The sequence below is a fragment of the Pteropus medius genome, unplaced genomic scaffold (assembly GCF_902729225.1).
Source record: "Pteropus medius unplaced genomic scaffold, Ma_sr-lr_union100, whole genome shotgun sequence".
NCBI classification, from domain to species: Eukaryota; Metazoa; Chordata; class Mammalia; order Chiroptera; family Pteropodidae; genus Pteropus; species Pteropus medius.
Genome location: NW_024344378.1, coordinates 22,984,510 through 23,004,834, shown reverse-complemented (window position 1 = coordinate 23,004,834; position 20,325 = coordinate 22,984,510). Strand labels below are relative to the sequence as shown.

The 20,325-nt window shown below is 51.1% G+C and overlaps 1 protein-coding gene across 7 annotated transcripts in view; it reads right to left on the bottom strand.

Annotated features, from left to right (window-relative positions):
- The window catches only part of SLIT1 (slit guidance ligand 1), a 152,442-nt gene that overhangs the window by 34,458 nt on the left and 97,659 nt on the right, over positions 1–20,325 (bottom strand). For 6 of the 7 annotated variants that reach the window (XM_039871623.1, XM_039871625.1, XM_039871627.1 and 3 more), the window contains 14 exons: positions 18,113–18,184; positions 16,978–17,049; positions 16,276–16,347; positions 15,562–15,725; positions 13,519–13,666; positions 13,035–13,106; positions 12,420–12,491; positions 10,027–10,098; positions 9,181–9,324; positions 3,166–3,329; positions 2,426–2,449; positions 2,118–2,262; positions 1,406–1,480; positions 1,082–1,225 (listed from right to left, as the gene is read on the bottom strand). In XM_039871623.1, the coding sequence (XP_039727557.1) occupies positions 1,082–1,225; positions 1,406–1,480; positions 2,118–2,262; positions 2,426–2,449; positions 3,166–3,329; positions 9,181–9,324; positions 10,027–10,098; positions 12,420–12,491; positions 13,035–13,106; positions 13,519–13,666; positions 15,562–15,725; positions 16,276–16,347; positions 16,978–17,049; positions 18,113–18,184 (1,440 nt within the window). The remainder of the gene's footprint in view (positions 1–1,081; positions 1,226–1,405; positions 1,481–2,117; positions 2,263–2,425; positions 2,450–3,165; positions 3,330–9,180; positions 9,325–10,026; positions 10,099–12,419; positions 12,492–13,034; positions 13,107–13,518; positions 13,667–15,561; positions 15,726–16,275; positions 16,348–16,977; positions 17,050–18,112; positions 18,185–20,325) is intronic. The other variant, XM_039871624.1, reaches the window with a different exon arrangement.

Here is a 20,325-nt window from a genome sequence, read left to right as displayed (position 1 = left end):
ATCTGCAAAACTCTCTGTTCACCTTAAAAACCTGGCTCAATTCCTTTCCCCAACCAAAAACAAAACCAAGCCTGACACAGAATAGGCAATTCACAAGGGAAAAAGCAAGCTGCAAAACACAGCAAATAATACAATCTCCTTTTTGTAGAACAAACTAAAATCCACAGAGAATTCATACATTCACTTGCCTTACACAAATACCACGATATGTGCTCAGAAGCCAATCCATGGCCCTATCGCAGGGCTGGGCTTTAAATCCAGGCAGGTGGCTCCCAGAGCTGTCACCACTAGCCACATGTAGCTATTTAGATTTAAATTAATTACGAAGAAATGGAATTCAAAATTGAGTGCCTCTATAGCACTGGCCGAACGTCAAGTGCTCTGTAGCCACATGTGGCTATCACGCTGGACAGCGCAGACATGGGCATTTCTTTCACTGCAGGAAGCCTGGACAACACAGTCTATCAGACATGCTAAAAGTCTACATGGCCATCTAAAGAGCCAGTGCTGCCTGGGCACAGAGTGGCTCGCTGAGCATGTGCGAGCGGTGAGGACCCCGGGGTCCTACTGGGTCCTGATATCTGGTTAGCTCTGGCTGAGCTCTGGGTCATGGGATCCCAGAATCCCAAAACTTGTGGGCCACCACTGCTCCCTCATTTTCACCCACTTGAGTCACCTCTGCAATGTCCCCACCATGGGGCCATCCAGCCTTTCCTGCCTGCAGTACTGCCAGCCACTCCTAAACTGAACACATGTGCTATGTTCTTGAGACCTGACCACAGGACAATGAGAGGGGACCTCCAGAAGGACCCGCCTCCCTTTATCCCCTTACCAGGCATCAACCCCACACCTCAGGAGACAAGAAAGCAAGCCTCACCACAGTTACCGACATCTCATTACTTGGCCCATTGCAGCCAGGGTCCTCGGCTGTCCCCTCCTCTTGCAAGCTGGGGCCGGGAGAGGGGGCCTCCTACCTCTCTTCCTCTCCTTTTAATGCAGACACCACACTCTGGCTTTTGCCTGCCTGGCTTTTGCCTGCCGCAGTCCAGCTGTTCCCCCTCTCCCCAGCCCGCACACTCACAGGGTCCTCAAGCCGTCCAGGCCCCGGAACATGCTACTCCGGATGGACTCCAGCTGGTTGGCGGTCAGGTGCAGCTCGCTCACAGAGGTCGCGCCCTCGAAGGCCCCGTCTTCGATTTCTGACACCTTGTTGTTGCTCAGGTTGCTGAGAGAGGAGGTGTGGAAGGGTGACGAAGCTCAGGGCCCCACTTCTTGCACCTAATCCCCGTGCACAAGAGCCCTGTCCAGCCCCCCACCCCGTGGGAGCACCCCCACACCCTGTATCTCCCTTCTCCATCCCAGGCCCACGTTCTGACCACAACCTTTCCACCATTGGGTAACTCACATTTTCTTCAGATGGGGGAGTTTCTTAAACACCCCGGTGGCCTCCAGGATGGAAATCTCATTGTTGTTTAATCGTCTGTAAGAGGCAATGAAGGGAACTTGCACATCCATAGGAGACAGACATTGAAGTACCTTCCAAACTGAGATAATTGGGATTCGAACAAAGGGGACTCCCAGAAGAATTTATCTGTCAAGGCGAATTGATCCTATTTTAAAGGAATGCTGGGCCAAGTGCCGAAGTTGGGAGGAGGGGGAGTTATGAATGGGGATATTTTTAACGTGAAAAATGCCATGAAAATTTACATATATGAGTGATAGATATGTCAGGTATTCACGCACATGGATATATATGTGCACAAATTTATAGTTTTAGAGAGAGAAAAAAATAGTTAAAGGATAGTTTAGGACACAACTGGAGCTAATGAAATCATTAGCTCAGACGGCAAAAGCATGACTGAGAAAAGCCACCCCTGGTTCAGGCCAGCGACGTGCCCTGGGGGCCAGAGATTGCTTCAAGGGCACGTATGGCTGTGAGTCAGAAGTAGGGGGCCCCGGCGCTGCAGGGCCTCTCTCCTGCAAGGCCAGCAGCTGCCATGCTGGCGTCTCCAGTGGTCCCCAAAATAGAGCCAGGGCAGAGAAAAACCAGGAGCAGGCCCAGGTTGCTTAGCGGGAGCAGGGGGCGGGTGAGGGTGTGAAGGGTCTGGGGGCCTCACAGCTCAGCCGTGGACTGGGGGATGCGCTCAGGGATCTTGGTGAGCTTCAGGCCGGAGCACTCCACCACGCTGGCCTCACAGCGACACTTGTGGGGACAGACCACGTCACTGTTGCATTCACTGTTCAGCTGGTAATCCTCCGTGCCTGCGGTGAGAGGCCAGGGGCCAGGGAATGAGGGCCCCGGGGCAGACTCTGGGCAGCCTTGCCCCCCAGGGTCCCGTAGTCCCCCTCAGCCTGCCACCCCAGTCCCTGCCCACCCACTGTCACTGTCCCACGCAGGCTGGCCTTGATTCCCCCACTCTCCTACCTGGAATGAAGTACTGTTCTTTGGCTGGGGAGGAAAGCAGAAATGCCATGATGCTGGGGAGATTGTGTAGGACTTGCAGGAAGAGCCTAGGCCCCAGCCCCATGGCCCAGCTTAAGGCACCCCAGGAACGAGGCTGAGGTTCCAAATCAAGGCTCCAGAGCCCATCCGCCCAGCCCCAGTGCAGAAGACCTTCACAGAGCACAGATGTTCCTTGCCCAGGCCAACGGTGGGGGCAGCACTGCACCAATTAAATGTCTCAGGTAGCTCCAGAGTCATCGAATTCTCATGTGCAATAGCACAATATTGGGATGAGGCAGGGAGGTGTCAGGCCCTGACCGGGATCCAGGTTCAGAAGCTGCCCCTCGCTGCCCCTGCCAGATGTTGTTTCTGCTGCCCCCGGAGCCGGGAGGAGGCACCTGTCTCACTGAAGAGGGGTCCCAGGCCTCCCAAGTGTCTTCAAAGGCTGAAAGTGGTGGCGTGAAAGAGAACTGGCCTGGGGGTAGAGGGCCTGGGTCCTTATCGTGGTCCTCCTTTAAGACCTTCAGCAAGCTCCCCCTCTCCAAGCCTCAGTAACACGAGGAGTGGGACTGAATACCACTCATATCCAAGCCTAGAATTTGGGGCTGACACCCTCTAGCATGGATCCAGCGTGGCCTTGGGCACCCTTGCTGGAGCCATCCAGGAAACAACGCAGCATCCCTGATCAGGCTGCAGACAGACAGGGGCCGGCCAACAGCTACCTGAGCACCGGAACTTCTTGCTCTTGATCTGCCCGATGCGCTTGTTGGCGAGGCGCCGGGGGCTGGCACAGCGGGCCCCACTGGTCTCGATGGGGTTGGTGCGCAGGAAGTCCGCCAGCCACTTGAGGTTACAGTCACAGATGAAAGGGTTCTGGGCCAGATGCCTGTCCGAGGGGGGCAAATCTGGGTTAGAGCAAGGGCTGCAAACTTGAGCTGACCTCCACCTTGACAGAGCCTTGCTGCTGGCTCATTGCCTGAAGGCTGGGGCTAGCTCTGGGGAGAAATACACCACCTGGGGGAACCATCCAGGTGCACCCACTTTCTTCAGAGAAGTCTTGCCACAGCACCACAGTAGGGAAGGGGCTCTGAAGGCGTTGGAGCTTCAGCTGTCTCTGTCACACTCCCCCTTCAAGCCTCCCTCTGTCCTGTCTCCTTCAACTCACCCATTCCTCCTTTGCCTGAGACATTTCACAAACATGAGTGGAGGCAGAAATGACCTGGAGAATGGCCAGAGCACCTCTATCCTTCCACAGGTGAGGTGACAGAACGGGCACTCAGAGGCCTTGGGACCCCTCGGCATCGTGAATCATTGTTCCCTTCCTGTGGCCTCGGGCAGCAGTAGCCTCTGTCTCACAGCCTCCTCTCAGAAGGGGGCTGGGGCCGGGGTGGCAAGGCTGGACCTGCAGCTGGGGCGGAAGTACCTCAAGGCGACTGCTGCAGCCCCTCAGCTTTACATGGACTCTCCATTCCCACCCTAGGCCTTAGGGGTTGCCGCCCTTTGGCCATTTTATAGGCCGCCTCTTAACATCAATTAAACCTCTCAGCTACTTGTTGGGGAACCACTCCAATTCTGCTGGGCTGCCTGTGTTACCAGCAGGATATATGCAGGGAGGGGCAGCTGACAGGTGATGACAACTGAGAGGGCCCGGTTGCTGTGAGCAACCACATGGCTGCCTTTGCCATTAGCCCTGACCGCCCCAGCAGGCTCAAAGTAGTCACATCTGAACCACCCCAGCAGCCAACCGGCTGGCCCACCTGTGTCTGGGCCACTGGGCGTGCCCTGCAGGCATACCCTGCTTTCAAGCCCGAGACAGCCAGGGCAGAATATTCCAACACGGACCTGAGAGCCAATGCTTCTGCATATAAATACAGGGAGAGAGACCAGGGGCCAGCTCTGAAGGCTCACCATGCTATGGCCACTTTCCGTTGACTACCATCAGTTTAGACCACCTACTTATTGGCCTCAGGCCCTCCACCTGCTGGGCCTGCAGAGCTCTCTAAGGAGAGGCAGGAATCCTGCCCAGCTCAGCTCAGACCCTGACTGCTCTCTCTCTCTCTCTGGGCTCTGCCCTGTGACCTCTGTCCAGAGCCTTCCCTGCCCAGCTGTCCCTGCCACCCACTTTGCAAACCCCCCCAGTTTCCTGCCTGAGTCCTGACTCCTTACAGTTCTACCAGGTGGACCAGGCCCCTCCCACCTTTTCTACATTCAGTTCAGCATTTATTTCCCAGTTTAAACTGTCAATTTGCACCGAGAAAACATGTTTGCTGACTCCCCATGGCAGAGTTTGTAGCTAATTTAAAATTCACTAAGATTCAGGGACGTCTCCTAGATCCTCCCAGCCGCCCATCTGTCTGCGCCTTAGTGCCTAGCCTCTGTCTGAACTAATTGCTTCCCTTTATCACAATCTTGGTAGAAAACTCTGTTTAAAATTAATTCAATTATGTTGTTTAGGCACGTATTAAAATGTTCAAGGGGTGCTGAGTAGAATACATCCCTTTTAAGAACAGGCTATTTATGTCAAACCGACTATAAAACGTGAACCGCCCACAGAGACAAGTGGCCTCTGTAGAAACTAAGTATTTGACACAAATTAGAATGTTTCACAAAATCCTAAATTCTAAACAAAATTCAAATTTTGCAAAGCACAGGGAGCAGGGGAGGGAAAATACACAGGAGGAAGAAAAATAATCTGTTTGGGAAAAGTCAATCATACTACAAGCTCACCCAGAAACGTGCTGCACGTGTGGCCATGCAGCTGTCCCCGTGAACATTTATGACAGTGGAGGTAAGAAAAGATCGATTCTCGGCGTCTCTCTTGGAAGATGCATTAAAAAGCACAACTAAAAATCTTTGGGGGCAGATGCTCAACATCGTTGGGCAAATTAAACGCACACCGAGGTACCACTTTATACCCACTATGATCAAAAAGACAAACAACACATTGGAAAGGATGTAGAGAAATTGGAACCCTCATAATACGTTACTGTTGGGAATATAAAACAGTGCAGCCAATTTGGAAAACAGTGGTAGTTTCTTAAAAAGTTAAACGTAAATTTCCCATGTGACCCAGAAATTCCAAGAGAAATGAAAACGTTTGTCCATACAAAGATTTGTAAGCGAATATTCATAACAGCAGTGTTATTCATAATGGTCCCAAGTAAAGTACAAATGTCCATCAACTAGAATGGATAAACAAAATGTGGTCTATCTATACGATGATAAATTATTTGGCAATAAAGAGACAAAGTTGTGATATATACTGCAATATGGACCTGAAAAGCACCATGCTAAGCAAAAGAAATCAGTCACAAAAAAAAATGATATAGTGTATGATTCCATTTTTATGAAATGTCCAGAAAAGGTAAGTCTGTAGAAACAGAAATTAGATTTCTGGTTGCCCGGGGGCGGGCTGGAAATAGGAATTGATTGTAAGTGGGCACAAGAGATTTTGGAGGACTGATGGAAATGTTCTAAAATTGGTATTGTAGTGAGAACTGAATAATTGCAAATTGCCTAAAAATTATTGAATTGTACACTTAGAATAGGTGTATTTTATGATATGTAAGTTGTACCCCATTAAAGCTGTTTGAACAATTTTTTGGAACCCTCCTTTTACCCTCTTCTACCAAAAAAAATTTTTTTTTTAGGCAAGGCAAACCTTGGTTGACCTCACAGACTGCAAGGACCTTGTCAGTTTACAATCCCTTATTTTTTTATTGTTTACTCCTACAGCACCTGGTCTTCCTAGGTGGTCTCCCATCCAAGTACTAACCAGGCCCGACCCTGCTTAGCTTCCGAGATCAAAAATACTATTTTTAGTCTTTTGGGGCGAGTAAAACAGCAGCAAAATCAGTACTGTGACATAAGGCAGTCAGTCTTGGAGTTATGAACAAATCAAGCAAGATCTGGTGAGTTTAAATCTACTCAGGTTAATGTAAGATTCAGTCTAGGGGTTTTACCATCTGAAGCTGAAATAAGCGTATCTGATTGCAACTTGGATTTGCGTTTCTTTCATTTGTGTTCCAAACTGCACTTGAGTTGTTAATAGGTTAATAATTGTTCATGAAAATTCAGTTTTGTTTTACAGCCTTAAATAATGAGGTCTATTCTTATAATTGTGGAAGAAGCTAACTACTTTCTCAGTGATGCTGAAGAGATGCTTGGGACCAAGTCCCTGCTTTACTAGATGTTGTGTGACCTTGGATGAGTCATGTAAGCTCTTTCTGCCTTAGTTTCTTTATAAGTAAAGTTAGGGATGATAGAACCTACCTCCCTAGGTCAATTAAGTTTTAAATAAGACAATACATGTAAAGAACAGTGGCCTGGCATTTAACAAGGGCTCAATAAGCAGAGGTGACTATTGTTATCAGTATTGCTACTATTTATTAGCTACTGTATATTTAATATTTAACATATAGTATATGTATTATATCCCATCTATGGGAAACCTTCCCGTTCTAGCCTTCTGCTCCAGCTCTGCCCTGGTAGCAGAGGCCAAGATCTCAGGTACGGTGTCTGGAAAGCAGAAGCACTCTAAGAAATCCATTCCAGCCAGGTAAATAGACACAGAGGCCACCCTCGGTGAGCACATCCACGTGATTTATTCCCTCTCTTTCCACCTTGAGAGGAATATGCTCCTCACATGAGACCCCCAGTGCCATCCCCACCCCCAGGCTTTCCTGTGCATGAGTCCCCGGCCTTGAAATCTCCTTAGTGCGTTTCTGTCGGATGTTCTGCCGACTGTAAAATACCCCACCTTGCCCATGTCCGCCTGTAACCTCCAATTTCACATACTTGGCAGGATTTCCCGGTGGTGCTCCATCTTCCTCTCTCTAGCTATAAGTAAATTAATTAGCAGGAGCAGGCCGCAGGCGGGTGGGCTTTAATGAGTTTGTCTTTGTGGCTGACACCCCCACTGACGTGCAGGGTCCCCAGGGAGCGGGAGCTGTACCTTCTACCCGTCCTGTTTTGCACCTAACCCAGCACTCTATGCGGATATTATCTGACGGAGAGCACTGCCCAGCGGATAAACAGTGTGGCAGGGATGGCAACAACAACAATGGCCACAATATTAATACTGATTAATAATAAATGCCCATCAAGGACACATCACAGGACCCACAGGTTAGCCTATCGAGTCCAACTACAGGTCCCAGAACTAAAGATGTAGAATAAAGGACACCATGTAATTAATTGCCTAAATTTAACAGAATAGTAGATGACAGGAAATTTCCTTCTACAGAAGCATTCCAGCTAAAAGGTAAGGACTCTTTTTTATAGCATGACCACAACAGCATTATCAAAGGAAGAAGGAATGTTAGAATTCAAATATCACCATTTCCAGACCCATAATGAATGAATGGGTCCAGGCATTGAGATCAATGGCTGTGTTTATTACATAAAAAGAGACAACCAGACATCGTGTGCCTCCGGATGGCAGTACACAATCCTACCTATGAAGTCATCTTGCCAAAAACAGAAAGGAAAATATCGGAACCCGACCAAGCTCCTAGATCGACAGTTCTACGGCAGGACAGAGATAGGACAGGAGAGCGTGTAAAACTACACCGCATTCCCTGAACACAGTCAGGAAAGTCCAAGCTGGGGAAACCAATAACCAGTGCCTTCAACAAATGAATTGCAAGGAAGAAGGAGATGGAGAGGTCACCTAGAGATTAAAAACAACTTAAGTAATACATCAACCAATACCAGCCAATTGTATTGCCATAGGCCTAATTTAAATTCTGACTCAAATGAATTATTTTAAAAATTGTATAAAATGTATGAGACACTTGGAAATTCAAACAGTAATTAGATACTTGATGATATTAAGGAATTCACTGTTAAATTTTTAGATATAATAATAGTGTTATGGTTCTGCCTTTAAAGAATCTTTGCCTTTTATAAATATGTATGAGGTCTGCGTAGATGATAAATGATGTCTGGGATTTACCTCAAAATAGTCTGGGAGGCATGGGAGAGGAGGAAGTGTAGATGGAATAAGACCGGCCATGAGTTAAAGCTGGGTGATGAGTACTGGGAGGGTCACTATGCTACTTTTAATATGCTTGTAATATTCTATAATAAAAGATTGAAACAAATTCCTAGAGCTGTTGCTCTCTAGTTTTTAATTTGTAACCATCATTGCTATTACTAGATTTCATCTGACTTAAGACATTATCAATTGCAAGACACATTATTATTTTATGCATTATCAAGAAAAAATAAAATGATGCCAAGTAAATATGCCATCGTTTATAATATGCATCCCAATTTCAGAGCTGTTAACATGGAAACAACATGTGTCTTAGAATCTAATAATAATAATAATAATAATAATAATTAGCTGGTATTGGTTGATGTATCAGTTAAGTTGTTTTTAACCTATCTAATAATAATAATAACTGTAGCCAGCATTTAAGAAGCATTTACGATGAGCTAAGCTCTGTACGAATATCCCCCTTAGTCTCATGACAACCTTATGGAGAAGATGATATCCTCATTTTATGAATGAGTAAACTGAGGTCTAGAGAAGCAAATTAACTTGCCCAGGGTCACACAGCCAATAAGAAGCATAGCTGGGATTCAAACTCATGTTCATCTAACCCAGAGACCGTGTTCTTTCTTCCATAAGAGCAAAAGGCACAGGGCAAGACAGTCACTTGTACCTGGAGGCTGTTACCTCCCCTAGGTCCACCTGCTGGGACAGAGAGAAGGGGGCAGAGGGCACTCACAGGGTCTGGATGGCCCGCAGGGAGGTGAAAGTGCCCTTGGCGAGACTCTGGATCTTGTTGTCATACAGGGAGAGAAGCGAGAGGTTCTGCAGGTCCTGGAAGGCGTCGGGCCGGATGCAGTTGATCTTGTTGGCGTTCAAGAGCCTGTGGGCAGAGCCAGGGCCAGGTGGTAAGGGGAGAGGCACAGCATCGGACCTATCCACACGTCCTGGCACCTTCCTAGGGCATCCGGCACTTTGGGTGTCCACTCCACACAGAGCAGCTGAGACCTCCAACTGCCTTCTCTGTGCACCGGGACCATTTTAGCCACCCACTCCTCTCTTTCAAAGAACTGCTAGAGGTGCCCCACGGGATTCTCAGAAAGCAGAGAGCACAGTAGCAAAGCCACCTCCCAAAGACATTTGGGGAGGCTCCTCCTCTTTCCCAGAGTTCTGCTGGTTTCCCCAGGCAGCTGAGATGGAGCGTATGGTTCTATGTCTCTTGGATCTGAAGCAAGGAGAGAACCCTTGCTTGAACTCTCTCGGTTCAAGGAGGCTGAGCTGGGCCTGCGTGTCCCCCTGCAGGACACAGCTCTTTTCCCAGCCATGCTGAGCTCCTCAGGAACACGGGCCTCATGCATCGCATCAGCCTCTCAGCTCAGGCACTTTGCTGTCAGCTCTGAGTTGCCTCTGCAGAGCTCTATAGCCTCTCACCCTACCAGGTCTGACTTCCTCCAGGCTCTTTACCTCAAATGAACGCCCCTCGCACCCAACCCCAAAGAGGCCAAAAAGGCCAGTCTGAGAGGCCAAAGGAATAGTGGCTCCTTCCCGGGGCCCGGCCCAAGCACACTCTCGGAGGGGTCCTTACAGGAGCTGTAGGGTGTACAGGCCTCCAAACACACCCCGGGGGAGGTCTGTGATCTTGTTCCCATAGAGGACCCTGGAGAAAAGGGAGCAGAAAGGAAGAGTTAAAGGGTAGCCCACCAGGCCAGGCATTGCTCTGCAAGTCGTGCACCACACAAGGGCACTGCTGCTAAGCCATCACGGCCTGTAGGTTTGTTGTAACAGGTTCCCAGCAGATGGCAGTACAGTGTATTTAACAAGGGTCGCCTGTTCCCAGTTTGCACAAAGGTACCCTATGGGTTCCAGGCAGCCGTGATCCCCATTACAACAGGCGCAGCCCTCACTTCCTGTCCTCACACACGGCTCCCACAAAAGCCTGCAAAGGGACCCTTCGGGGAACGTTGTGGAAAATTAATCTGGTTCGAGATCCAAAAAGAGACTGTTCAAAGAAGAGAAAAATCTCATAGGCAGGAATAGTTAACATTTCTTTTTCACAGAATTACAGAAACACACTCAAGCCAGACAGCACGTGTGATACGAGTTCCAGCACGTCAACCGAGTCTGCAGGCACAGTAAAAACACCAGGAGAAAACGGACCGAAGTGCTGCTGTGCTGAGATCCGGGTGGTGGGATTGCAGGCGGGTTTTTTACACTGTAGTATTTTCGGTCTTCCAGATTGAGCACAAATGTGTGTATTAGAAAAAAATAGATTCAAAAAAGACATGCAGGCAGGAATGGGTTCAGGCAGACAATGAAAGAGTCAAGGGGGGTTGGGAAGTGTGGTGTATTTTATTTTCAATAACACAAGCAGCCCCCGTAGCCACCCTCCCCCCCACCCCACCCCTCAGCCTCTTCCCACCCCCACCCCCCGCCGGTCATATTCAGTCTGAGCAAAAACAGTGTGTGCTGTCTCTTCAGACACGGCTCCCAGATCCTTCCTAGAGGAGGGCGTGCAGGAGCAAAGTCCCCGCAGTGGGATCTGAGCTGGCGATGGGGAGAGCCCCAGTGTGACTGGAATGTAGGAAACAAATGGGGCAGAGCTTGGACTTCGCCCATCCAGCACCAGGAAGCCTCTGGAATATGACCAGCATTCGGGAAGATCCATCAATCTGCTGTGCAGAGAATGGAGGGGAGAGAGCAGGAGTTGATGCAGAAAGACAAGGTCAGGGCCGGACAAGGTGGATGGACACCGTCAATGAGATCTATTTGCATGACCTCAGAACAAAAACTCCCATAGGGTAGAGAGGTGGCTGTGACCAGGAACCCATGAGCAAAAGAAGCCCACTTAGATAGGTTATCGTCATATCTGACGTAGAAGATTCATTCACTTCTCAGAGGAAGAGCCATGCATTTTGGCAGTCTGCCTCTGGGATCAGATCTCCTCCGTTGGTGACAGTGATCCATCACCAGGCCATCACGTACAACTGTGTAGGTTGTACCGCACAGCCTAAGTGGTGCCGTTCACAAGAATCCACCACCTCGACGCTACTCCAGGAGAAGAAGCATGACCTGGCTACCCCCTGCTCTTGCCAAGAAGTTCCATTTCATTCCACTTCCTAGGCCCCTAATTTATGTGAGGCACGTGTCCAGTGCTGTCTCACATAAGAGACAGGTGAAAACACTATTCCTAAGGGTAACCAAAGGCCCCTACCAACGGGGAGCTCGCCTGACTAGAGGGCACCCTGAATGCACTCTTTGTGTAGACAAAGTACCAGGAGGCCTCAGAGAGTGAGGGGCTTGGTGAACACAGGGGTGCAAGCAAGGGTTCTTAGAAAAAGAAAGATGAAGTAACATTTCCAAGATGAAGTTTTGATGCTGCATGTTTTGTAGTTGGACAGACCCCGCCCCACCCCCCACCCCAGTGAACCCTTGAGGAAAGGGAAATACTGAGAAGAGGTGGAAGAAAATGCTCTCTTTGCATCACCCACCACAACTTGGGATCAGAGCACTTTGGGAATGAAAGATAACAAGTGTGGCAGACGTCACAATTGGAACTGATGGTTGTCGCCCTTGTGGGTGACTTGGAGGAGGCTCAGGTGCATGGAGAGCTGGACCTTCGCGGGGAGGCAGGCCAGCATGAAAGCTGGGCAGAGTCAGATGACTGCTGCAAAGAATGCTGGGAAAATTCCCACCTTGGCAAAGAGAGCATCACGGTTGCCAGGGGCAACTGTTCTGCTTAGATTTCATGCACTCAGTCCGTCATTTCCTTCTCCCGCTCCCAGGACCAGAAGGTCCTCCAGTGAGGAAGGGTGTGCTAGGCACAGAAACTCTAGAATTTGTGGCCAAAAGGAGACTGGTTGAGGCCAGATGGGCAGGGTCTGTGCTCCCCCTCTATCATCCACAGGAGGGGCCTTGGGCCCTGCTGGCCAACTTGGGGGACACTCTGGACTCCCGAGGAAGCTTGGTGCAGCTACTCACAGTGAATTTAGGGAGCGGAGGCCTTGGAAGGCATCAGGTGCAATCTCCGCGATCTGGTTGTTGCTCAGGTCTCTGCAAGGTGAATAGGAGAGAGGGTGACTGAATCCCTCAGAGGCCGCCAAGCCCTGCCTGGTCCCCTCCCAGATGACATGGGAGAGCACTAGAAAAATGAGGGCCTTGCTTGCCCATCTGTTCAAAAAACCCATGGCCACTATCTCCCTGTGGAGCCTGAGGGTCGTGCACGGGCAGAACACTCCAGCCTTGGTCCTTGACAAAGCTTTTCCCCACCTCCCAGCTGTCCCCTACACCCCCTCATGTCCGCAATGGCTCCTATTGGTGCCCAAGCTGAAATGAGAGGATGGCAATCAGCTCTGGTCATATGCCAGACTCAGGCTCAGCATTGAGGCCTCAGCACAACCCTGCGAGGAGGTCATACCACTGCCATCTCCACGTCATAGATGAGCCACCTGTGGGGCAGAAAGGCCAGGTAGCGGCTAGCCCAGGGCCTCTCAGCCCTCAGAGGCAGTCAGGACCTGCCCAGGGTTGTGGCATGCCTGGTCCAGGCTCTTCCTCCTGCCCCATGCTGACTCTCGGGAAGCAGCAGGAGGCACTCACATCCTCCGAAGCTTTCTGTAGGGAGAGAAGGCTCCTGGGGGGATGGACTTGATCCCATTGAGCTCCAGGCGGCTGTAGAGAGAGAACACAGAGGAGTCCCCCGATCAGGTCACCCCAGGCCCTGCTGGGCTCACCCACCCAAACCAGACCCTTTGCCTCTCTTGCCCTGTTCCCATGCATTGTCTGGAGTAGATGGGTCAGCACAGGCAGAGAAAAGGGGCTGCTGTCATGTGAGATCCATGATCCCAGGCTGCCATGGCTGAAAGGGGCCTACGAATGATGCTAATACTAAGAAACCAATTCTGGCAGAATCACCCAGCTGAGCTCGACAGGTGGACCTTGGAGGAACACCCTTTCCCAGCCAAGGAAAACTGCGTCTCCCCATTTCCACAGAAGAGCCTTGGTGCAAGCCCTCAGGTGGACCACCAGAGCCTGGCCCAGCCCCAGGGCCTGTATCCCCACACTTGCTCTGCCCTGTACTCACATCTCTGTCATGGCCTCGGGCAGGTTGGCAGGGATGGCGGTGAGGCCTTTGCCGCGACAGTCCACAATGCCATTACTGCAGGTGCACATGGCTGGGCAGGAGCCGGAGGAAAGGGTGCACGAGGGCACACGCCCCGCCTCCCCCTGGCCTGCGGAAACAGTGGGCTGTGACCTCAGGTGTCCCATGCCTGCATCTCCCTCTTGAGATACAGGCTGATGTGAGAGAATGGGGCACATGGTGTTTCTCTGGCTCAGGCTGAACCAGTATCACCAAGGGCTCTGATGAAACTCTGTGGGTGCCTGGCACGTAGCAGGTACTTGTTAGATATTTGCTGAACTTGAATCTGAACATAACTGTACTGCATGAAACTGTGATTCATATGCTTGGAAATTTTAGCCTACATTCTGAAGCTCCATGTTCCCATCCATGTCACTCAGCACTTTCGAGCCGGAATCTCCTTGTCTGTCACCCAAGGATGTAAGCTCTGTGCCACATGCTGTGTTAAATGTCATAATTCAGTATCTCCTTTAATTCTGCTACTCAATCTAGGAGAAGTATGATACTACTGTGGCCATTTTACAAGAGAGAGAAACAGAGTCCTCGATGTTAATTAATTTGTGGAAAACCACACAACCAACAGGTGCTAAAAGCAGGATGAAGTCCACTGTCTTATAAATTATTTTAATTGCAGTATAACTTTATATATAAAGTGTCTTAAGTGTATAGCTGGATGGTTTCTACTTCTGGATACACCCACAGAACTGTCCTCCAGACATGGAACATTTCTATTACCCAGGAAGCCTTCCTCATGCCCCTTCCCCAAGGGGCACCAAAGATTTGTTCTGCTTATTTGTGGACTTCACATGAACGAAATCAGACAGCAGGTGCCCTTGTGTCTGGTTTCTTTTGCTCAATATAAAATCTTTGAGAGTCGCCCATGTTGTGTGTGTATCAGCAGTTTGCTCTTTTTTTATCGCTAGCTAGTATTCTCCGGAATGGATATGTCATCAGTAGTTAATCCACTCGCTTGTTGGTGGACATCTGGCTTGTCTTCAACTCTGGGCTGTTTCAAAGAAAGGTGCCTTGGATATTCTTGGACGCGAGTTTTGCCGAGCATACGCACGTACCTAGCAATGGAGTTGTAGGGTGGAGTTATAGGGTCATAGTCATGAGTAGACATATGTTGGGCTCTAGTAGATTCTGCTAATCAGTTCTGAGACAATTTACACTTTCACCAGCATTCAACCTCTGATCTTTTCCTTGGCTCCCCTAAAAGGTGGGCACCAAGATCAAAGGAAACAAAGCTATGAGGACTTCTGACAAATTGTGAGAGTGCCCTTCTCAGGGAAGGAGTCTCTGGAGCGAACAGAGAAGGCTCCCTGGGCTCTGCGAGGTGAGGAGGCATCAGCAAGCACCAAGGCAGGAAGAGCGTGCCAACAGGGGAGCAGCCCGTGCGAAGGCCGAGGCGGGAGGCACCTGCTCCAGGAAGGGGCAGAGGGGGGCCCGCTGGGACACAGGGAGTGAGGGGGCTGCTGGGGGAGGCCACTGGGTAGGGGGAGGCTGAGATAACCCTGCCCCAGCCTTGCAGAGCTTAAGGGCAGTTTGGATTCTCCCAGGAAGACCAGAAGGCCAGTGAGTATGAGGACAAAGGTGATGGGTGAGAACAGGAGATATGGATGGGTAGGAGGGGTAGACGGGTGGGTAAAGGAGGAGGTGATGAATAAGGACGGGAGGCGACAGGTAAGGAAGGAGGTGGCGGGTAAAGAAAGGATGTGATGAGTAGGGACAGGAGGTGATGGATGGGAACAGGAAATAATGAGTGAAGACAGGAGATAGAGGGTGGTCCAGGAGGTGACGGATAAGGCAGGAGGTGATGCTAGAGAAAGGAGGTAATAGGAGAGAGCATGCCGTCATGGGTGGGCCCGACGTTGACGTGGTGGCAGGAGGTGATGGAAGGAAACGAGACGGGGAGGGAGGCGACAGGAGGCAAGTGATAGACAGTCAAGATGGGCAGTCGAGAGCCCCGGCTGGACCTACACCCACCTGAGCAGCTGAACTCGCTTTTCTGGACCTCAGCCACGTTGAGGCCGCGCAGGCTGGCGGGGCCCGAGCACTGGGTGAAGAGCCCGATGGTTGGCCGCTGCCTCAGCCACTGTGACAGCCAGGCCAGGTGGCAGTCACAGAACAGGTGATTGGAGTGTAGGCGGCTGCAGGGGAACAGGAAGGCTCATAACCCACCTGGGCTCCCAGCCCCTAGCCAAAGAGTGGGAACCCCTTTACCCAGAACGGGCTGAGCCCTTGTGCTACCCTAGGCCCAAGCATAGTCTACGCACAGTCAGCCCCAGCAGCTCCGGCTTGGGGATCATCCAGCAGCGGGGAACTTCCCAGCGGCTGCTCTTTCCCCCCCAGCATGCTCGGGGCACCCCTTCGGCTGGATGTTGCCCAGCGATTCACCTCCCTGAGCTCACACAGACCCACTGCCCCGAATCACATAAGTCGTTGTCAGACACAAAAAGAGATCATTTGTTTTTTTAAGGAAAATCAAATATAAATGACGTTCGACATCCTTCCATTTTAGATCACCTCCCCTGACTCCAACTGCAATCAGCCAACCCCGGCTGGTCACTGGGGGTGCAGAGGAAGAGAAGCCCCCGCTCCCCACCCCACGCCCCACCTGCGGGAGCCTTGGCCTCCTTTCCCCACTGCCCCAGCACCGGCCACACTTGGTGCTATGCTCCCGACATCAGGCTGACTCACAAGGTCCGTAGCTTGGGCATGTGGTTGAAGCTGGACACGGGGATGGTGGTGATATTGTTGTTGTTTAGGGTCCTGACAAGAAAACCAGAATCCGTTAGCATCTGCCCAACAGAAGCTCACGTGGGAGGGGGAGCAGGGCTGCTCTCTGACAAACGAGCAGACTCTCATGCTGTGTTCCATGATCCACCCTCGAGCTGGACCCGGGGAGCTACGCTGAAGAGCACGAGACCCAGAGCCACCCTCAGGGAAAGCCCTGAGCTGGGACAGTAGGCATAAGGCAGATGCACCAGACTCTGAGCCTGGTAGAACAGGGGAGAAGGAGCAAGGAGACCGAGAGTGTGCATGCAGCTTGGGCTGGCGAAGAAAGGGGAGCATTTAGACAGAAAGAGAAGAGCGAGTAAGTCCTTCCCCATGTGTCAGAAACCCTTGGAAGATGTAGCCGCTCGCCCCAGGTGTCATCATAAGCACGGTAAGCCTGGGTCACGCTGTTGCGGGCGTGACTCCTTGAGTGTGTGTCCTCCCATCCTCGGTAGCGAATCTAGACTAGCAGAGAGCAGGGCCTCTGCCCTGGGCCCGGAACCTGCCTCCTAGGTCTCCTGCCTCCTGTGCTGCTCCCAGGCCCCAGCTCCAGCGGCCTGGGCCCCAGCACCTGTGTTAGCTGGACTCTCCTGGCCTCTGCTTCCCTTCCCACATTTCACTTACAGCACCTCCAGCCCTCGCAGAGCCCGGAAGGCCCCTTCCTCGATGCAGCTGATCTGGTTCTTGTCCAGCTGTCTGTGAAGCAAAGGAAGGTTCTAGAGAAGAGGCACATTGCCGAGAACAGAGGTGTCCAAACGTTTTTGTCAAGCACTCCACTCATTAAAAAAAAAAAAAGAGGCCTCACCCTAATCATTTGTTCTGTACAAACGGGTCAATCCAAATGGCAAATAATAAGAACTTAAATTATTTCTTATTTTTAGTTAAAGCAATAAATATAAATAAAAGTTCTATTCCTCTACCTAACCTTGTATATCTCCTGGGGAGCAGGCACCTCTCCTCACATTTTGGTGGCCACCTAGAGGGCATTGGCAGCTTTGAAATGAGTCTATCGCCGAAGCGGTGGCAGCTAGAACTGGCAGACAGATGCCAGCCTGAGGGCCAAGTGAGACCGCCCAGCGGCGGCTACTTGGAGTGCTGCTCTAAGAATACACTGAGGCTGTGATGTGGGACACTTGGGAAGAATGCAGTGATCAATTACCAATGTCTATTACAGGTGTAGGGGGCTGGGGAGTGACAGGTGTCCCTGGCATGTGCCGTCCCTGCTGTAGTCAGACCTTGAGGAGGTGGTAAAAGCCTGGACCAGAATACGTTTGAATAATAGGAATAAACTACTACAATTAAATAGCGTTTGACAAAACGTATTTATTTCCATATCTCATTTAAACCTCAGAACAAGCCTATGTGGGAAATGTGATATCCCCATTTTATAGAACAATATATTAAGGCTCAGGGAAGTTAACAAACTTGCTGCAGCTTATATAATAGGTGCCTGAAAGAGAAGATTCAAATCTAGCTCTCTCAATCCACTGGAGGGCAAGGTCACAGAGACTCTCCATTCACATGGACCAAGAACCTCCCCTAAGCACCCCACAGTTCATGAAACTCCCTTCAACCCCAAAGGCTGCCTGTTTCCTCTGACCTCAGATTGTTCCAGAAGACCATGCTGCCACCAGACACCTCAGAGCCCAGACCAGCTCTTTGGCTGCCTAGACCACAGGGCTTGGGGAGACCCATGAGGACACTGCCAGGGGTGGCCCTTGTAGCCCCCAGCCCCTCTCCATCCCAGGCCTGTACTCACAAATTTTTGAGGTCTGTAGCTCCACGAAAAGCCTTTCTGGGGATGGCTTGGATGGTGTTCTCACTCAGGTCCCTGTGAGAACAAGCCAGAAGGAGAAGCACACTGCTCAGAAGAGATTTCTCCAGAGGGTCCTGATGAGCCAGGGAGGTAGGGCAGGCCCGACAGAGCCCAGGCCCATCACTGCTGCATCCCAGCACCTGGGACAGTGCCTGGCCCATAAAGGCCCTTCGTAAGCATTTGTTGAATGAATGAATGAATGAATGAATGAGCTGCAGTTCAGTGCCCAGCCACTTCCCAATCTCTGGAGGGAGAAGTCTGGGGAAGAAGTAACCAGTTCTGCCAGACCTTAACCCTGCCTGCCAGACCCACGGAGGTCAGCTCTGCCAGATACCCCCACCCCCACCCCAGGTGCATTGTCCAGGGCTGCAAAGAAACAAGCAAAAGAGGAAGAGGCTTCCTAACAGGCTCCTAGGCACCCTGTGGCTTGTGGTGAGTGCACTACAGCTCACTCTCTGGAAGAAAGCGCCATTGGCTCCCAGGTAACCAGCCAGTAGGTGGCTGACCCAGGTCCTGAACGCCAAGCTGGGTCTGACTCCAGATCCCTTGCTCTCAGGACTGCAGGCAGCAGAGCTGCCACTGAGAACCTGGCCCACACAGGGGACTGGGCCGGGGGGTGCAGTGCCACATCCCTGCCCTGTGGCTTGCAGGGCAGGGACCACCCAGGACTTCATCGCCTCTCCATTAGTAGTGTCCTTATGTGAGAGAGGAAGCATTGCCCCAGGTCAGCTCTGGACCCAGCTCCTCTGGCAAGTCTGGGCTTCTGGGTACCTGTTTATCTAGGTAGCTTTTCCTTCCCACAGTGGTAGTACCACCTGCTGCCATGTTCTAAGCATGTCCCCCCGGCTGCACTGCCTAGTAATTCACGTGCGCGAACACGCCTGACCCTCACACTGACCGTGGGGTAAATGCTATTTCACAAGGAGGACAGGGAGGCTCAGAGAAGTTCAGCAGCTTCTTCAAGGGAACACAGCTGGCAGGTGCTGGCTCTAAGATTCAAACCCAGGAAGTAAGGTCCAAGAGCCTCCCCTTGTTCAGCAGTCCTGGGAGAGGGAACTGGAGTAGGGACTGTTACTTTGCCCTTTTTGCAGAGGAGGGAACTGAGCTCCAAGAAGTTAAGTATCTCACCCAAGACTGGACCAGGGTGGGGACCCAGGTGGTCTGCTGGAGGGCCCTGCATCAGACACCTCAGACAGCCTGGGGCTGACTGTCCTGATGTGGGACACAACATCGGGTTGTCCCACAGAACCCCAGCCCCTTCTCCTGGGCCAGGCCCTTAAGGCTTGACCATCTCCTTCCCGTCAGCCATTCACTGTGAGCCCCAAGGACATGGCCCACAGAACCCTGTATGTACAGGCCATCACTAAACACCAAGGACTCCCTTCCCTCTGTCTAAGTTTTCTTGCTGAGACAACAAATCAGAAGCACTGCAGCAGAGTGCACAGGGCCCTGAGCTCAGAAAGGCTGGTTCGAGTCCCAGCTCCCCCACCTCCTGGCTGTGCATCTGTAGGTCAACCCAATTTCTCTGTTATGCAAGTAATCGCTACCATGGCCATATAGCCCATACTGGGCTATATGTTCCCTTGGTCTGTGGACTTGGTCTGTGGACTGGTTCTCTCCTTCTTCTTAAATGGGATGCTGACACTGGGCAGGGTCACCTGACAGGTAATTACTGGATTGGGAGCAACGGCTATGCAGGCCACACAGGTAAATAAGAGATGGCCCACACTCAGGGGCTCACGGTCACATGACTTCCTCAGTAACTAGGAGCTAAGGCGAACGTGGGAGCCCCACATGCAGCCAAACACACCTTGATGGAGCACCTACATCCACCGGTGACAGCAAGGCTCACACATGCAGAAGGAACCACAGACGCATAGAACACCCTAGAGCACTCAGAAGGACACACGGGAAATGAGTGAATGAAATCTCTATTCTTTGTCCAGCAAGTCTGTGCTGAGAGCTGACTACCTGCTGAGGATACCACAAGGACACTCCAGCTTACAATAATCACTGGAAAAGCAATAGTTCCAAAGAGATGCGAGAACTCTGTGAGTGACCAAGTCTACCTGGGGGGGAGGAGATGAACTCTGAAATGGATCCTGAAAAGTAAGTCAGAGCTTACCAGACAGAAAAGGGAAATGAGGGAAGCACAT